The sequence below is a fragment of the Atta colombica genome, unplaced genomic scaffold (assembly GCF_001594045.1).
Source record: "Atta colombica isolate Treedump-2 unplaced genomic scaffold, Acol1.0 scaffold142, whole genome shotgun sequence".
NCBI lineage: Eukaryota > Metazoa > Arthropoda > Insecta > Hymenoptera > Formicidae > Atta > Atta colombica.
The window spans coordinates 30917-50060 of record NW_017259231.1 but is presented as its reverse complement, the minus strand read 5'-3'; the positions used below and the strand labels follow the sequence as shown (position 1 = coordinate 50060).

The following is a 19144-nucleotide window of genomic DNA, read 5'->3' as shown; positions in this document are numbered from 1 at the left end:
ATATATATATAATTTATACTTATTTACAAAATAAGTATAAAATAAGTATAACAATAAAAAACAGCAACAAATTCGTTACTTGCATATTTCGCGAGCAACAAATTCAGATGACATCTCAGTACCAATTTTAATCGAGCAACAAATTTTTTATTAATATTGTATTCTTGTTCCGCCAGCTCGCAAAGGTTTTTCATTGTTTCTGCATTTATTTCATAAGCAATGGATTCAAAAGAGAATTTCGTTAGGATATTTCGACAGCAACAAATTAGCAACAAATTAGCAACAAATTCCTACGTAACTTTGAAGTAGATTGACTTTGTTATATTGTTATATTGCTAACTTAATCTTCCTTTAGCAAAACATCATTTTAAAAAAACTGGCAGAGCAAAAAATTTTTTTCTTTGGCAACTTTTTAACAACAAATGAGCAACAAATAAAAATGTTAATTAGAATTGATTCTGCTCATTTTGTTCCACTAACTTATAAGACGTAAAATCTAAAGAAAATAAATTTTTCTGAGAACGTCCTTAAATTGTTCTCAATGCGTATTTATATCTTTCAACAAAATGTTTCAAAACAAAAGGATAAACAAGTCGAATTGCGATGATATGTATGGTCGATTTTCTTTCTCCTTTCCTTTTCAACGCCAAAATTATTATTTGTTTATTACTATTATTACTTATCGTAAAGAGAAATTGCAAATTATACAAAAAAATAGTGAGGCACAAGCAGAACTGCTGTTATTAAGCCTCCCACAAAACAAAATAAATTACAAATTACAAATTACAGAGAAATTAGTACAATTTCAGAAAAATAAGCTTCATACTTAGTAGATAACTCGATAGGTTTAAGAAGATAGAGATCAAGAATGATTAGAGTATAATTGCAAAAAAGCATGATTAAAATAATACGCAGACTTATTACATAGTAAACGAAGACAAAAAAGATTAGAATTAATGTAAAAAATACTGACAATTAAAATAAATAGACATTTAAAGTGTTGATACGAACTTAGTAGCGGCAGAGCGAAACCAAAGAACTGAAAGGGGAAAAGTGGATGAAAGAGGGTAGTGTGTTGTAAACTTTTGTGGCAGTATATATATTGACATGTCGATTACCTTTTAATTAGCGATTAATCAATGGCGAAGCGGCCCGCGAAACCAATAGCAAAGCCGCCCGGACATCGGATGCCTGCGTTTCACGAAGAACGAATGAACGAATCCAAAAATGCGGGAGCTATAGTTGAAATGCGTCTGTCGCGAACGAGCAGTTCTTCAGAATGACACAAGCCATTTGTTCATCGAGCATTGACTTTCATTTCAAACATCATATGCAAAATATTTTATTGTTAACAAGGCATGTCTTGCAACAAGCAATACAAATGACATAATGGACATAATCATTACATCCTTGTTGTTGCCAATGTTAAACAAAGATGACATGATCACTGTCGCTTATTGGAAGGCACATAAGATATGTTATAATAACAAATCAAATTTGTTGGAATATTCAATCAGAGGATAACTTCAAATAAAATTGTTTTCAAATAAATAATATTTTTCCGGTTTGTAAAATAAAATACTTCGGCTAATTTGACAAGAGTTTAACTCTAACAAAATTTGATTTTCAAATATTATATTATTTTTTTATATGGTTATTCATAATAAGAGTTTATTAAAAATAATTAAACTGTATGTAATAATTTTTAATAAAAAATATTTATGAAACAGCAAAATAAATGTAAGCTATTTTTATAACATTGCCCGATCGGATGTTACAACACTTTTTTTCTTAAAGAACTTTTTTGAACTTTAAGAAATTTCTCCACATATAAGCAGAAAATATTCAGGTATCTGAAGATATAAGATAGTAGCTCGGTACTAAGCATGGCGCGAGATACTGACGTGCCTCTTTTTATGAACCGGCGAATTGCATCGAGGTTATCGATATAATGGCATCTCAATAACGGCTGTCTCAATCGAGTTTTAAGTAGATACATTTAATCGAAAGCTTACACTCCGATCGTATTATACGTGCTTTAATTTTTTCTCTGCGTGCCCTACGTGCCAAGCGGAGATCGCGATTTCCATTTACAGGTTTCATCCTGTGGAGAACCGTCATTGGAAGTATAAATGCATTGCAAGCTAATACTGTTATGAAACGAGAGAGTAATTTACAACAAATCATACTGATTTGTTGGCTTCCGCGGGGTGTATGATGCAATCGATATCGTTGAAGTGAGTAAATCGAAGAAGAGATCTACATTGTCGAGAAAGATAGCATTTCGCGAGCCGTGTAGCTGAATATTAATGATGCACGTTAAAATTTACTTGATTGAATGAGACGAAATTTTCTCGAATATTCTTATTCGTTTCTGCAAAAATATTCTATAAAAATTTCCCATCTCTATTTTAAGATTATTTCAATGACTGGAAAATATCCTAAAAATCATATTCAAAAATTTGAAGAAAATATGCATATTTTATATTAAGAATTATTAAAAAAAGAGCAAAAATGAATTAAAATTTTATAAGTTAAAAATGGCAAAGCGAAGTTATCGGAAATTAACCTATTTATTTTCTAAAAGCATTGAAAAAAATTGACTAAATCTTTATACATATTCCTTAAATAGTACCAAGTAAACATTATTTATATAATAAATTTACTTAAAAAAATAATAATTAAATCAAGTTAATGGTTTTGTATTTTCAAATAAATGTATGTTTACATTTATTGAATATTTAATTACAATTATTCAAAGAAATATTTATTAAAATTTAATTTTTTTTTTTTTTCAAAAACGTGTAACGTTTTTTATGAATATACATATGTATACGTCGGTATATACATAATGCTGCTAAATTATATGCATTGTATTATATTAATACCATAATTAACTATCGTAATAAAATAGTGGGGAAAAATTTATTGGAACTATTAAAAAATGACTATAAAATAAAGTATTTAAATTGCAGTTGATGACGCATCATATATTTTGATATTTATTCATATTTGATATTTAGTGTTTGACCTGAGCGTTCTATGTGCGTTTTTCGTATACATTAGAGCACGTATTACCGGTACTCAATTTGCATTATTCCCAAAAAATTGCAACGTTGCGACGCGTTGCTCAACTGGTGATAAATATAATTACAGGGATAAAATATTTTCACTTTCCATTAACTGCCGATTGCGTATAAAATGCGCCGACGTCGACAGTTGATCATAAAAATCCATATGCGGCCAAGAACGCTCTCTAAACCATATGTCGACAATCTTCTGATGAAGAACGATGAGCTTCATAGAAAATATACTCATTGAACTGGGTCGCATAAACTTTGCCAATTTACACGGACATTTATTTCGCATTAATTTCGATTCCAGATTGTCGCACGGTTTGTAGCAATTTACTAAATTAAATGACTGCACGTGCTATGCAATTATCGCGCTATGTGCATTACAGCTTCATAAAATAGATATTTTACTTTTTTTCGGTACTTAAGAAGCGAAATATCAATTTATCAGAATTCTAATTTAAGAATTTCTTTGCCAATAATTCTGATGAAAAATTAACTTCATTTATGCTAGTCACGAAAGTTTCAAACTTCAATTATCGATTAAATTTTATTAGTGATAATGTAATAATTTTTAACGGAAGGAAGTTAAAGGTAATAAAAATTAAGAAAGCAGATTTATAGCTTTGCCGTTTTTAACTTATAAAATTTTAACTTATTTTTGCTGTTTTTTTAATGATTCTTAATATAAAATACGTATATTTTCTTCAAGTTTTTGAATATGACTTTCAGAATATTTTCTAGTCACATGAAATAATCTTAAAATAAGATTAAAATAGAAATTTTTATAGAATATTTTTGCAGAAATGAATAAGACACTTTCGTCTCATTCAATGAAGTAAATTTTAACGTGCGTCATTAACGTTCGGCGACACACGCTCACGAGTACAAAACGCTGTCTTTCTCGACGATATGGACCTCTTCTTCAATTTACTCACTTCAACAATATCGATCGTGGCGTTGCGTTGTCGTGCACCCCGCGGAAACCAACATCAGTATGATTTGTTTAAAATTACTCTCTCGTTTCATAACAACACTGGCTTGCAACGCATTTACATCTCCGGTGACAGTTCTCCACAGGATGAAACCTGTAAATGGAAATCGCGATATCTCCACTTGGCACATAGAGAAAAAAATTAAAGCACGTGTAAAAAAATGCTCGGAATATAAGTTATCGATTAAGTGTACTTAAAACTCGAGCGAGATAGCCGTTATTGAGATCTGATAACCTTGATCTGATGCAACTCGCCAGTTCGCGTAAAAGAGGCACATCAGTCTCGCGCTTAGTGCCGAGCCACTACCGTCTTTAGATACTTGAATATTTTCTGCTTATGTGTGTGGAGAAATTTCTTAAACAAGAAAAAAAGTTATAACATCCGATCAGTCAAATGTATTCATACGCGCCAATGTATTCATAAAAAAAGCTGTCACATTTATTTTGCTTTTCTATAAATATTTTTTATTGAAAATTATTTGTATACATACAGTTTAATAATTTTGAATAAAATGTTATTATGCTCGCTTAAAATTGATTGAGAGTCGTTTGAATTTGTTTCTCTCGAAATATAAGTTATGAATTTGTTGCTTGCAAAATAAGTATAAATAACCATGAAAAGCCTCAACGCTGGCGGAACAAAAGTATTAATAAAAAATTTGTTGCTCGCTTAAAATTGATACTGAAATATCGTTTGAATTTGTTGCTCTCGAAATATGCAACTTAAAAATTTGTTGCTTGTAAAATAAGTATAAATAATATTATAAAACATCAGGGTGCTGACGGAACAAGAGTGAAGTATTAGTAAAAAATTTATTGCTCGATTAAAATTGAGATGTCGTCTGAAAAATTTGTTGCTCACGAAATGCAAGTTAGGAATTTGTTGCTGTTTTTCATTGTTATTTATATTTATTTTTTTTATATTTGCAATCAAAAATTGGCTGCTACAGGCAATTAAAAATACTATGCCATATTTTACCATCTAATTTGCTGCAGCAACCAATCTTTTTTTTTCAGTGTACGACCTACATAATTGCGTATGAAAGGAATATAAGCGATTCCAATGAAAATGCAAATTCGAGAAACTACTGGAGTAAGTTTGAGACTGGAGTAGTTCTAAAGATCACTTCAACTTTCCGACTGCTCGGCTTTCTTTTTTCTTAGAAGTCTGAAGAACACCATTGTGTCTGACTAACGATGCAAAATCGTCTGAGATGCTTAAGGTTATAGCACGCAAAAAGTAACCGGTAAGCAAATCAATTTTAGATTTGCTACAGGTTATATTAGTACCTTTCGATCTTTAATGTGATTGGCCGAATCGGTTACTGCTTAAATTTTTTTCTATGCCACAGTCTTTACACCATGATAAGTCTCGTACATCTGAGAGGCTTAGCACACTGAGAAAAAAATGTTGAAGTATTGCGGAACAAACGTTATTTACGAAATTTTTGTAACGAAATATACATTTCTGAAATATTTATCTTATTTCTGTGAAACACATTTTATTTTTGTAAAATATATATCATTATCTAATTGCAAAAAAATAAAATAGATGACTTATTTCCTAGAAATAAAATTTTTTATTTCGCTCGTATATAAATAAATATTTATTTCAGAAATAAATATATTTCTCACAAATAAATTTTTAAGTATCTTTTTCTCAGTGCAGATATGTGAAAAATAATGGCAAAAGCGACATTTCCAGACGCACGATGTATCGGAAAATTTGCATCCATGTCCATCTAAGGATATGACCGCTACTCTTGCACATAAAAGTATGTAAATATCCGTCTGCGTCTTACAACAAGATGCAAATAATACGAGCGCGCTTCGTTTCTTCCTCATTGTCAGTCGGACTGTTACGAACTTACTCTGTAACGCAGAGAGGGATATAGTGATAGGGTTTGCGACACCCCTCTTGATAAGCAATTTATTATTCCTCGTTAGTATTTCCCTCTCCGCACTTGCCGGATATGCTTTTTCAGAGTAAAGGAACTTAATTTCACAGCTGTCACGCTTGTGTTCAGTAATTCACTTTTCCCCTTTTAATTCACGTCGTAACTGCTCGATTCAGAACAAAACCAGAGTAGCAAATTATGTTGAAAAAACAATTCAATGGAAAATTAAAAAAAAAATAATCAAGCCATATTTATTCTTTAACTCAAATATTTCATAGAGAAAAAATAATCTATCTTTCATTTTGTTCGAATCCATCAATGTTATACAGATAAACGTAATAATGAGTTATATTTACACATCATTAGAGTTAAGTTAAAATTATTACTTAGGTCGAAATAAGAAAACTTCCAATAAAAATAATTAAAAAAAAAATTAAATTACTATTACTTTTTTTAAAATTTATAAAACATTGTATAATATTCTTTTAATATTAAACGGAAAGATCGTCTCTTTTTAATAATTGCTAACTTTCTCACAAATTATCTAAAGTGATGCAAAATGATTCTCACTCTTTAATTTCGCAAGATGGACAGTTATGTTCTTGAAAAAGTATTGTATTCATGTATAAAAATAATCTCGCCCAATTCTTTGCAATTACTTGCGCAGCGGTAAAAAAGTGATAAAAAGTTCATTTTAATTAATAAAGTTCGCAATCCCGTGCACATACTACCCGAAGTTACGTGTTTTATTATAAAAAAAACTAGAATGCATCTATCTAGCCAAATAACGAATTAAATTCGCGACATTGAAGAGAGAATATTTATATCATGGCATTGATAAAAATTTTATATTTCTAGTTAATTATAACGTAAGTATATTTTTTACATTGATCTGAAAATAACAAGACGTGTGGCATAATTTATAAAAATAAAAATAATTTTAACAATTTATGGAAAGGAATGATATCAAAACAAAAGAAATGGCAGGAAAACGTGCGTTTAGGAAACTGTCATAAAAAGCTTCACAAAATTCAAATCATTAATTTTGCAATATCATAAATCATGGTTGCGTAATGTAATGCAATATTAACGCAGGTTTTTTTTTCGTACTATGAAGCCTTGTTTCATACTATAAAGCGCGTGATCGCGCATCTTTTTTTTTACTCTACCATTAAACGAGCTAGTTGTACAGAGATGTTCGCGTGCCATGCGCAGTTACCGAAACAAAGCCCCAGTTCTCGTTTAGTCTAGAACCTTAATCCGGAATAAAACATACAAGATTTATAGTTCGTGAGCACAAACAAAGGGCATATTACCGCATCGATTTTCTCATATGACGCATCGAGCGCATCCTGCAAATGTTATCGTAAATAACACTTGCAAGATTATAAAATTATAATCAGGATATAATTTTATAATCCGATTTTAGTTACGTCAAACAAGCATTTATATCAAATGTAACTGTCATATTTATAATAATTATATTTATTAATAAGTCATCAAGTTTTATATTATGATAAAGAGAGAAGAGAGCGTAGAAATTATATATTTAATTTCGAATGTTTGTAAATCTAAACTTTGATTTAAGTGCGTGTCAAATGACACCTACGGAGTTAGAGGGAGGCTCGGGAAGAGGGGTAAAGTGTGAGCAATCAGGCTCGTATCAGAAGTGACCGAGCGAATTGGAGAACTTCTTGAGATGTGTAAAGAAAGGCGGAATTCTCTCAAAGTCGGCTGGTGATGAGAAGCGGAGAATAAAGAGGGGAAAACAGTTAGATGGCGATGCGTTGCTGTCTTGAAAGAAGAATCGTCAAGTCGCTCGAGCATAGGACCGCCAACGACATTGCACATGGCAACTCCCAAGAAAGATCAATATCCCCGCCAATCGTATTTCTCTCTTGACTACGGTATGCTGTCTCTCTATGACCGTACGATATAAGCGACCTTTCTTTCCATACCATTCTCGTCTACCGTTTTTCCTAACTCCTCTATTCGTATCCGCTCTAACGCAAAAAGGTGTCTGGGTTGTCTTCTTCACAAAGTCTCTCCTACTATTTGTTTTCTTCAAATATGGCAAAAAGGACCAAAATTGCGATTAATCCAGTATCTTTTTTGATCAATATTTGAATATGATATTTGGATAAAAAAACGCTTAAAAAAGGATATACTACATTATGATTTTTAACATTGTTATCATTTTATATTCTAAATATTGACATATAAAACTCTAGCGCTAGTATAGACATCTATGTCGAAGACTATGATAATCCACGCGCTCGAAATTTCTTCCATGTGAAAAAACGTTGCAACTAAGAATATATAATTCCTTCGTAAAGAAAAAGAATAGTTTTTAATGATATCGTTTTTAATGATATCTAATTCTCTTATATTGTTGCCTCTTACGTACAAAAAGTCTCGAGACAAGTTATGTTAAATGTCTGCTAAAATCATCAATCATGTCTGCTAAAATGTCTACTATTTTTTGTTAAGGTGATACTATACTCTCTCAGATTGAAACAAGGTGCATGCACATTGTGCAACGAGTAAACCGCGCGTGTCCGCATAAACAAACCTGCCTTCTGCTGCATTACATCGACATAGCTGTTATGTTTGTTTGTTGATTTCCGTAAAACAACATTACCCACTTTCTCTCCCCAAGCAATTTTATACGACTATTTCTCGCGAGATAAGTAAATAAACCGAATGACAATTTTTGTGCAAAATACTCTCGTTGGTTGAGACTACTCATTACAAAATCGTATAGTATTGCACTGTTTGTTTACTGCAATCCCAGCGAAAAGATTGTTTTCTTCAAATAAATCCCGCAATGCGCGATCGAAATTTCTTATTTTAGCTCTGCAGAGACAAAATAATTTATGATATTAGCGATGAAAGAAAAAAATATTTTTCTACCTAATTAGTTCTATCGTTCAATAAGCGCTTAGTAATTCTTTAATATAACATGGTTTCAACATGATGGACTTTTGCGCTACTTTTATTAAAATAGAGCTTTAGAAATAATGACCTCGCGACCTGACAATTAGACGTCGCGTCGATGTAAAATAAGAATTCAAGGAAACAACATGCAATTGACCAATCGATTTGCCAAGGTTTTCCGATATCTAGCGAATTAGTCTCACGTGTGACGGAATCGTGCTAAATGAGAGAAGCCCTTTAATTAAAACTCCCACATGAACATTATATTTACTCAAATGGTTGCGAAATTAAAGAGTGAGAATCATTTTGCACTTTAGATAATTTGTCAGAAAATTAGCAATTATTTAAAAAAGACGATCTTAGTCCGTTTAATATTAAAAGAATATTAATGTTTTATAAATTTTAAACTAAAAAAAAAATAATAATAATAGAGTAATTTAATTTTTCTTAAAATTATTTTTATTAAAAATCTTCCTATTTCGACCTAAGTAAATACGCGTAATTAAAGTCCCATTGTCCGTGTCACGCGACGTATAACGCTTGTCCCGATTCTCTCGAAGCGTTCGTCCCGCAGGGGCACTTTGTGCGCGAACGTTCGAAGGGCAATCAGCGGTAATTGGGCTGCGCTGCGCACGGACCGTGCGTGACATCTTTATTTCTGGAGAGTGGTACATTAACGGTAAGGTTAAAGAGTGCGCGGCACGAGAGAGAAAGAGAGAGAGAGAGAGAGAGAGAGAGAGAGAGAGAGAGAGAACATCAGTATGTTGCAGTGTGTGGCTTGCGGCATTAATTTATCCGGTATTCGCTTTCTGCCAAGCGAGATGTGTTCTGTAGTCGTGTTCATTCGTCGATACACCCGTTTCCAATCCAATCAACCGCACACCCAGATGTAATGCGCTATCGATTATCAGTTCCCATCCAGGGCGCAACGTTTGGATTTCTTTATCAGGTTATTCTGTGGCCACATTTATTTCTGGTCTATATGACCGAGTATAGAAGCTGACTTACATTGGGCTTCAAAGTAAAAAGATGGTTCGATTAATAGACGAATTCTTGAAGCGGATGGACGCTCCAGATTCGCAATTAAAAGAGAAAGAATTCATCTGCTTCAAGTATTTGTCGATTCTTTCTCTTTTAATCGCGAATCTTGAGCTTTCACCCGTTCCAAGAATTTGTCGATTCTTTCTCTTTCCATCGTCAAAAACCGCACGGTAAGAAACGCGAAAAAATCGCTCTAATAAGGTGTCTCATTATAACGTCAATAAAAACAGGGACTTTCATTTCTAAACAAGTTCAATGATAATTTCGTCGAGCCGCGACTAATCCTAAATTCCCAATCCTCTAAATTTGAAATTCATACCCCCACTTTTCATGATCCCCCCCCTCCCGACCGATAATTCTCCTCTTCCAGACTTCTCAACCCTCTCTAAATCTTTAGAACCACAATCTCCTTCTCCTTCCTATTCCCCGTTTCCTTCTGAAGATCATAGAACCATAAAGGAAATTTCTGATTGACTATTTTTTATTACTTTAATGATAGATCCGTTTAATAATAATTTTAATAATAATAATTTTTATTAACTAACAAATAAGGAATATTAAGTTAAAACTTTTTTCTAAGAATAGTGATTATCTACTCGTTTATAAACTTAGCTTAAATTTTATTTTTATAAATAAATTTAAATTTTTTCATAGTGTATAAATTAATCGAGCTCTCAATATTAAAAACAATATTACAAAAACAATAGGTAACAAAGAGCTAATATACAGTTATTATTAATGCCTTTCTTTTCAAAAAAAAGGTGTTATAATGAATGCTGTAGATGGAACAATACTTCTTTCACATTCTAGATACCATTATAAAAATCTCTTTTAATTGACATATTTTGAATAATGATTATCCTTTAAAATTTTCAATAAATGAAAGATTAAAAAACTATTTAACAAGTTGATAAGACAAGAGGAGATAATAAGAAGATATACAATGGTTTTTTATTAATATCTTTAATTATTAAAATAAATTGGGAAGTGTGATCAGAGCTCAGAAAGATGTTCTTCCGTTAATGAACAGTAAAGACTGCTTGTATATAAAGTACTGTGTAAAGATTGTGATGCAACTTATGGACAAACTAAAAGGAAATTGAGTACAAGAATTAACGAACATAAAAGCCAGTTACACAAGAACAATGGTATTAGATATGTCATAGCTGAACATGGGTTACAACATAATCATGCGATAGATTGGGAGACTCAAAGATAGAGAGAGAGAGAGAGAGAGAGAGAGAGAGAGAGAGAGAGAGAGAGAGAGAGATATCTGGGAAAGAGATTAGTTATCTAAAATGATACACATAAAATTGCAAAAGAATGCGCTCAATTTGCAAACTGACACGGAATTTTTTCATCATGTATTACATACATCAATTCTCAATCAGTTTAATAATTAACATTATATTTTTTTTAAAAAAGATGTTATATATTTTATTTATTAGATTATTGGTATATTTGTCAAACTGACATTATTTTTGTATTTATTTTATTTTAACTCAATATTAAATATTGATCTACACATCAAATTTCCATATATTTATAATTTATATTATAATTTTAAACGTTACGTAGACACGGACGAAGAGACACATATCTAAGCGACAAAGTTTATATAATTTGTAATTTTAATTGTACGTAATAGAATGGAGGTGCAAGTTATTAGTACAACGGTAAGTTTTTTTAAATTGAATACACATAGAAAGCAGTTTTTTTGTTAACATAAAATGAGATTATTTATATCTTACAAATCTTGATTTGTTAAGAAGAACTATACATATAATCTAATGAATAACTATTCGAGGTTAATTGCGTCTACCAGGACTCTTATTTCAAATAAATTTATTTAAAATATACATTTTAAATAAAAAAAAAATTAAACAGTTATTTAGTATTTATTATTTAAAATAACTTTTTTTGACCTATTTCTTATTTAATATTTTAAATAAGTTTTTGGAACTTATTTTATATGTTTTATTTTAAATAAGTTGTATTAATTGTATTAATGTTATCAATCCGTCGGTAAAAGTGACAATGAATAATTAAATTATTTATAATGAAGTATTATACGTGTGGAGTGTGAGATTATATCCACATATAATCTATACTGATTTTTCACCTGATTCGCGAAAGGTTAATTTATTAAGAATCAATTATAGGCTATAGCTATAAACAAAATTGAAACGTTATATTTAGAAACGTATTTGTATATTCAAATAAACAAAATCATCAAAATATGTTTTATTTAAATACTATTTGAAACATTTATTTAAAATACATATTTGTTACTTTATATTTTAAGTAAGTTTCCAATCTATTTTTTATTTAAATTGAGAAATAGCCTCCGAAAATTTATTTAAAATAAAAGACAAGTTATTTTTATATTTTAAGTAAAAATTATTCTGTATTTTAAATAAATAAATGTATTTTATTTAGGGGCCCTATTTTTTATTTTATATTTTAAATAATTTCTTGTGACCTTCCTATTCCTTATTTAAATAAGTTCTTGGAACCTATTTTATATTTTTTATTTCAAATAAGTCGTATCAGAAATTTTACCGACTTCTACGATTTTATATTTTAAATAAGTCGTATCAGTTATTTTACCGAGCCCTGGTGCCTACATCCACAATAATTGCATTTAAATTTTAGAATATTATGCTGAATGTTATACCATGATGGCTGAAGATGGCTAAAAAAAGCAGCCGAAACGAAAATATATGTACAGGTGAAGAATAAAGAAGAATTGTAACATACAATAATAATAATAATAATAACAATAATAATAATTATGTACTAGCTCTTAGTTGCCTATTGTTTTTATAATATTCTATCTAGTAATATAATATCTAGTTTTTTATTTTTATTCTAAATGAATATCCTTCTTAATTTGAATTTATTTTAAAGCACTCGTATCCCATTCCTTTAATACCTGAGATCGTACATGATCTTGTCCCGGATCAAAAGGATTAAGTTCTTTGACCTAAAAGTAGGACCGACGTTCGCAGTGTACATTGGAACAGGTGTCATAGCGTCCTTTTGGGACGTTGACTCATATTCCGGGACCGTAAAAGGTCAACTCACAAGTGTTCGCCTCTGTGCGTGTACCTGACAGTGAGTCTAACCGTCCTTCCATATCCTCTCCATTCTCCCTCATTTCCTGGACTAAATTTTCCAGGGTTTTAGACATAACAGTATTATACTCAGCGATGACTCTTCGTGTACTCATCGAAGCAAACTATTTATATTTTACTATTTTTAGATAAAAATGTAAATATTTTTATCTAGAAATTTATGTATTAAATTTTATTATATAATTTTTCATTATATAAATACTTAAAATCATGATAAAAATATTTAGTAACAATTTAAAATTTTTTATTATTAATTTTATAATTTATGTATTTACAGTATAATTAATGTATACGAGGCTTCCAAAACTTTTTAATACATCGCTTGTGAGCAGATAGAGTGGACAAATTCGAAATTGTTTTCTTAATTACCTAATGAGTAGAATGTCTAAAATCGATGCATAAGACAACTTTGAGGTATTATTCTCTTTGAAGTATCTTCAAGAATTATTTAAGAAACATCTTAAAGATATTTAATAAAAAATTTTGAAAGATATCTTAATGTTGTCTTATGCATCGATTTTACTCGCTTATCGGCAATCTTTATAAATTAATTTCGTTAACTATAGCAGAGTATGTTTTATTTCCATTTATTTACTAGCCTTGATGTACAAACCTTGAGAGCAGGAAGGACCGTCGCGAGGTCTGAGGGGGTCCGGGCCGTGGACGCCTGATTCGTGGCCCCGTAGCTCCGCTGTTGATGATAGCTGCAAAGATTCTTATGAGCACTGGCCTGAGCTGTGTAAGCCGACACTGATAACTTCATTTCTCTCTGTTCCCGATAAAGGTTCTATTACTCCTGGCAATCTTGCGAGAGAGGCCGAGGCACATCTTGAATCCCTTTTGATATCCTTAAGCCACTCTGAAGGGTGATGCGCGCATAAATTGCCGCGCCGAAAGTTCCCGAAAGAAGAAAGCGAAGAGAAAAAGTTAGATCTTATTTAGAATTTATATCCTTTCGTTCGTGCCGTTACTTTCGTTTGCTCTCAGAATTCACCTTTCAGCCTTTCTAATTTTTCGGATTGCCCGCAATTTTTTATCGTCAAACCACGACGTCTTTACGCTTCTATGTTTAAAAGCGAGCTCCTTTCTTCACTGCACGTTCGTACGATGACCGAGCTGTTCTTTTGATCAGCAACGAACAGCACAGGAAAACACATTGCTATATGTGCCATGAAGCTCGAAAATAATTTCCGAGCGTGTAGTTGAAACGAATGTCGATGAATGCCAAGAGAAGAGCGATTTTTCCGTCGTCTCGAGGAACGTATTCTTTGACGCGCTTTCTTTCTCTTTCTGTTAGACGAGGCTCGTTTCCGCAAGGCGTAACGATCGACTTGTTATCAATTTGCCAACCATCGTGATAAAGAACGACGTCTCGCTATCCTGTGTATCTCTCGACAGCTCCGCTCCACGAACGCTGATTTCCCGCGAGGGTAAAAATACAAGCATACGTGACCTCTCGCCTTCGCGTTTTCCTCTTTTCTCGTTGATGATGGTTCTTCCGAGTGGCTCTCCAGTGCCCCTCGACACGTCGTTCAGTTCACTCCGCGACGTTTCAAAGTTCGATCGATCACGACGATTAACCACTGTGATCCCAAAATTCCCTCTGTCGTTTAGCTGAATCTTACACGACGCTCGAACATATCGATCGTCCCATTTTGTCGATCTCTTCTGACTTTTAATTCAGCTTTCAATCCTTCGATACAGTCACTCCATCTGACACTCTCCCTTGTGGGATTTCCACATACAATGCCCGGATTACTCGATCGGATACTCGATTAAAAAGTGTAAGTCATACGATTGAATAAAAGCCAATGGGATAAACTTTTCATAAAATAATGAATTAGAAATTCATTTTAAATTACTTCAACTAGAAAAGATTAATTAGTTAATAATATTATTAACAATAATATACTTTGGTTTTAATTAAAATTAATAATATAAAAATTTAATAAATATAAATAAAGTTAGCTTATGTGTAAAATTAAAAATTGTTAAAGAGTAAAGTGTAAAGTTTAAAGTATTTAAAGTTTTTACTTCAAGAATTTATAATTCAGTAACAAGAAATAATGAAGATTAATGAGAATCAGATATATAATTATAAATAATTATTATTTTTAAATGTGTGATGGATATTTTTTTTTGATTTTCGTTACTTCGCATTTGGTGGATGTCCATCGATGATTTAACGGTATGTTTCGATAGCTGTTATTTGGAGATTTGGGAATCCGTTTGCGCGAAAAATGCGTTAGCACGTTCCACGTTCTCTCTCGCGCGTTGATTGGCAAATTTATATTACGCACATCTCCCCATCGCTCGGCGAACATCACCAATGACACTCTATTTGCTGATTCGTGATCAATTGACGTACTCGTACTTAACACACGAATATACGTTTGGAAGCACGTCGCACAGCCTCTCAAGAGGAAACGCACGAATACGCAAATCCTGTCCTCCCACGTTTATGCGATCTCGCGTTCCTCCGATTCCTCTCCATCCTTCGATACCACAACACTTCACTGCGATCACTCGCGCGAACAATTCGAAATAGAAACACTTCAGTCACAATCTAACGAAGCACTTCAATCGATCTATTCTTTGTTCGATCAGATCTTCCAATTGTAGGAATCGTTTACGTTACCGTTTACTACTTCTGCAACTTGTATATCACACTTTTGTAAATTTCCGTGAGTAAAAGCTATACAATTCGTATATGTGTATATATCAATCATTTGAAAAGGAAGCTGCAAAACGTCGCACTAGTTCAATCGATTTAAATGATATCTGAATTCCTCACATACATTCTTTCCCTCTTCGATCGTTCATCTTCTACGTAGTTAGCAGCTTACTTTTTCCTCGGATTCGATTCTACAGATAGTAGTAGTTTTGTCGATAAAACAACGGAAGGACTATATTGGATTTCATTCATATAGTTTCGATCGGAACTGAAGACAAGTTTTTTAATTCCTTGATCGAAGCGAAATGCGGATTACTGTCACCCTGTCACGAGCTACCTCGATGCAAGTCTTCGTAAAAAGAAGATTAAAAAGCTCGAAGCGAACTTTCCGAATTCTGCAATATCACCGTTCCGAGGATTGGCACAGATTAATTGTGATCGCGATCAGCAAAGTTTTAATATACCGATAATTATACACTCAGAAAAAAATATAGGTTTGACTATTAAATTAACAACTCTAATAATTTAAGTATTTGCAATTAATTTTACAAAGTAATCAAAACTAAAATAGTACTGAATATTTTTGTAGTATTGTACTATATAAATATTCAGTATTCTATATATTTTATAGTATTCGATATTACTTCAGTTCTTATTACTTTTTAAAACTAGTTGCAAGTATTTAAATTTTAGAGTTGTACTTTATAGTTGCCACAACTATTTTTGTTTTCTCAATATAGGTATCACAAACTAATAATGATTCACGGAGGATCGTGGCACTTGTGACTCATGATTAATGTTTTAATGTTTTATCGTGCATGCGTATAGTATAAGTGTACAGTATTATTTTCCAAATAATGCTTTCTTGAGATACCCTATTCGTAATTCAGTTTCCTAACTACAGATGGAAATGGTCAACTGGTTACAAAGAGACGACACTCGATCTACAGAAACTTCGATATTTCGATAGCCAGACCTCTACGAATGACTACAGTTCATGTCGAACGAAGCACTTCAATCGAACATTTTGATGAATATGTTCGATTCTGTTTACGATTAAATCGTACAAATTCCATTTCCTTTACAATGCGCAACTTCGAGAAGAATCACGAAGAACAATTAATCGACTGATTAATTACATAGGCGGCGCGAGGCTGATGAATGACATCGATGTGCGCTGCGGATGAATGAATGACATATTGATTGACGAACGTGAACATTGACGACCAATCTCGTTAACATGCGAATACATGACGCGTTAAATCCGCGTGATAAAATCACGCCGTGGTATCATTTGCGCGGAAGATTGATAGCGTATTGATCCCACGATGAGCAAACTCGTAAAAAAATATTCGAAACAGTACGCGGACTAACCCAGCGTCGGTTACCTCGGACTATAACTGGATTACGTCGAATACATGACGCGTTAAATCCGCGCGACAAAATCACCCCACGATATCATTTGCGTGAAAAATTGATCCCACGATGAGCGCAAACTTGTAAAAAAAAATACTCGAAACAGTATGCAGACTGACGTAGCGTCGGTTACCTCGGATTGTAACTGGATTATGTCGAATAATACGTTAAATCCGAGCGATCCATACGACAAAATCACCCCGTGGTATCATTTGCGCGAAAAATTGATCCTACGATGAGTGCAAACTCATAAAAAAAATACTCGAAAGAGTACGCGGATTGACATGGCATCGGTTACCTCGGACTGTAACTGGATTACGTCGTGAACGACGACACAGTCGGAACAAAATCATCGACTAGTCGTACCGACCATACCACCTCCGAGAACTCGTACGCTCGAGTGTGTGCTCACTTCACATACACTCGTCTCACTGTAATCGGATTAAATATTATCATAAACTGCATCGCGCACGAACCGACGACGTGCAACCCGCTCCTCGACATTTGCGATTATCCTAGCCGCTGCTCTTCAACGGGAGTTCTCGTCTTGACAAAACCGACAAACGAAGACACGTACGTACAATCTGACGGAAAATATAGCGAACAAATTATATTTCAACATGACTTTATTCTAACTCTATCCGGAAATATTCATGTACTGAGAAAAAGTTTTATTGCCCCGGGAAAAAACATTTCACATATAATTAAATAAAATTATATATAATTATATAAAAAAAAAATAACATACTTTATATACGATTATATAATTGTATTTAAAGTATATTAACATTTTCTTCCAGGAACATTAATTGGAATTCTGATTGATTTAATTAAAAAGGAACAAATTAGATATTTAGTTAAATTTATCAAACATTTTATCGAGATACCGAAATGCAATTATGATAACCAGAATTCTAATTAGTATAATCAAAATTGATTTTATTTCTATTTTTTGTTACTATAACTAAAACATTTCTCACATCAATACATATATTTTCGTATAAATTACATTTAATAATTAACGAATGATTCTTTAAAAATATTTATTTAAATTAGTTTTTTGTCTGGTCATAAGTACACTTATCAGTCGCTGTATATAATATACTGTTAGATATATTCGTGTCTTTTATATTTATAATTTAATTTATTCGAATCGAGAAAGATTGCTATTGCATAAAACGAAATTTTATAATTGAATTCGTTGAATTAGTCTTCGACATCGTATCGTTTAAGAAACCGTGGACCAGATCCAATTATAACAGCGCTTCCTAGATAAAACTCTTTATAACTCATCCAGCCGCGGACGTCTTATTTTAGAGAAATCGCTTTGAATTAATAATGTGACACCACGAAGTTCATTCCGAGATATCTTCGTTCGTGCGTCATGCAGCAGCATCATTTTTGCGTGCATAAGAAAGGGAGTGTAATTATTTTACGTCTGTCCTTCACTCGACAATCAAATATCAGAAACAAATATACATATGAAACGATTCCATCGAATAGATAGAAAAGAATGATAGAAAAGAAGATAAAAAGAAGATGAAACATCAAGCAACGCCAATGCGAGCGTTGTAACGAAAAATCACGACACAATACAAGGAAACGACTTCCGATGACGGAATTGTTATAACTTTCCGTGAAACATTTATAACAATTGAAGAAGAATGAATCTCACTTGCAAAACTTGTTTTAATACCAATGGAGAAGACGAGACCTGATTACGCAACCAAAAAATGAATTTTAACGAAACTATATTGTGAGGTCAATAGAAGTCGTAGAGTTTTAAAGAAATAGAAAATTAACCAATCACAATCAAATGAAAAGAATATGAGAAGAATATGAGAAAGATAATAGTATGATTGATCAATTTTCTACGACTTGTAGCTCCCGCGTAAAGTAACCATAATTCGATCAAATATTTATGTTGTGTTGCCTGTAGCGCGTCTCTTTGATTTCACTTACAATTAATATCG

The 19144-nt window shown here is 32.3% G+C and overlaps 1 protein-coding gene across 1 annotated transcript in view; it reads right to left on the bottom strand.

Moving 5' to 3' along the window:
- The window catches only part of LOC108685003, a 122728-nt gene extending 108884 nt beyond the window's left edge, over window positions 1–13844 (bottom strand). The window contains exon 1 of the mRNA XM_018189595.1: window positions 13695–13844. Coding sequence (XP_018045084.1) covers window positions 13695–13844 — 150 coding nt within the window. The remainder of the gene's footprint in view (window positions 1–13694) is intronic.
- Window positions 13845–19144: the final 5300 nt, after the last annotated feature.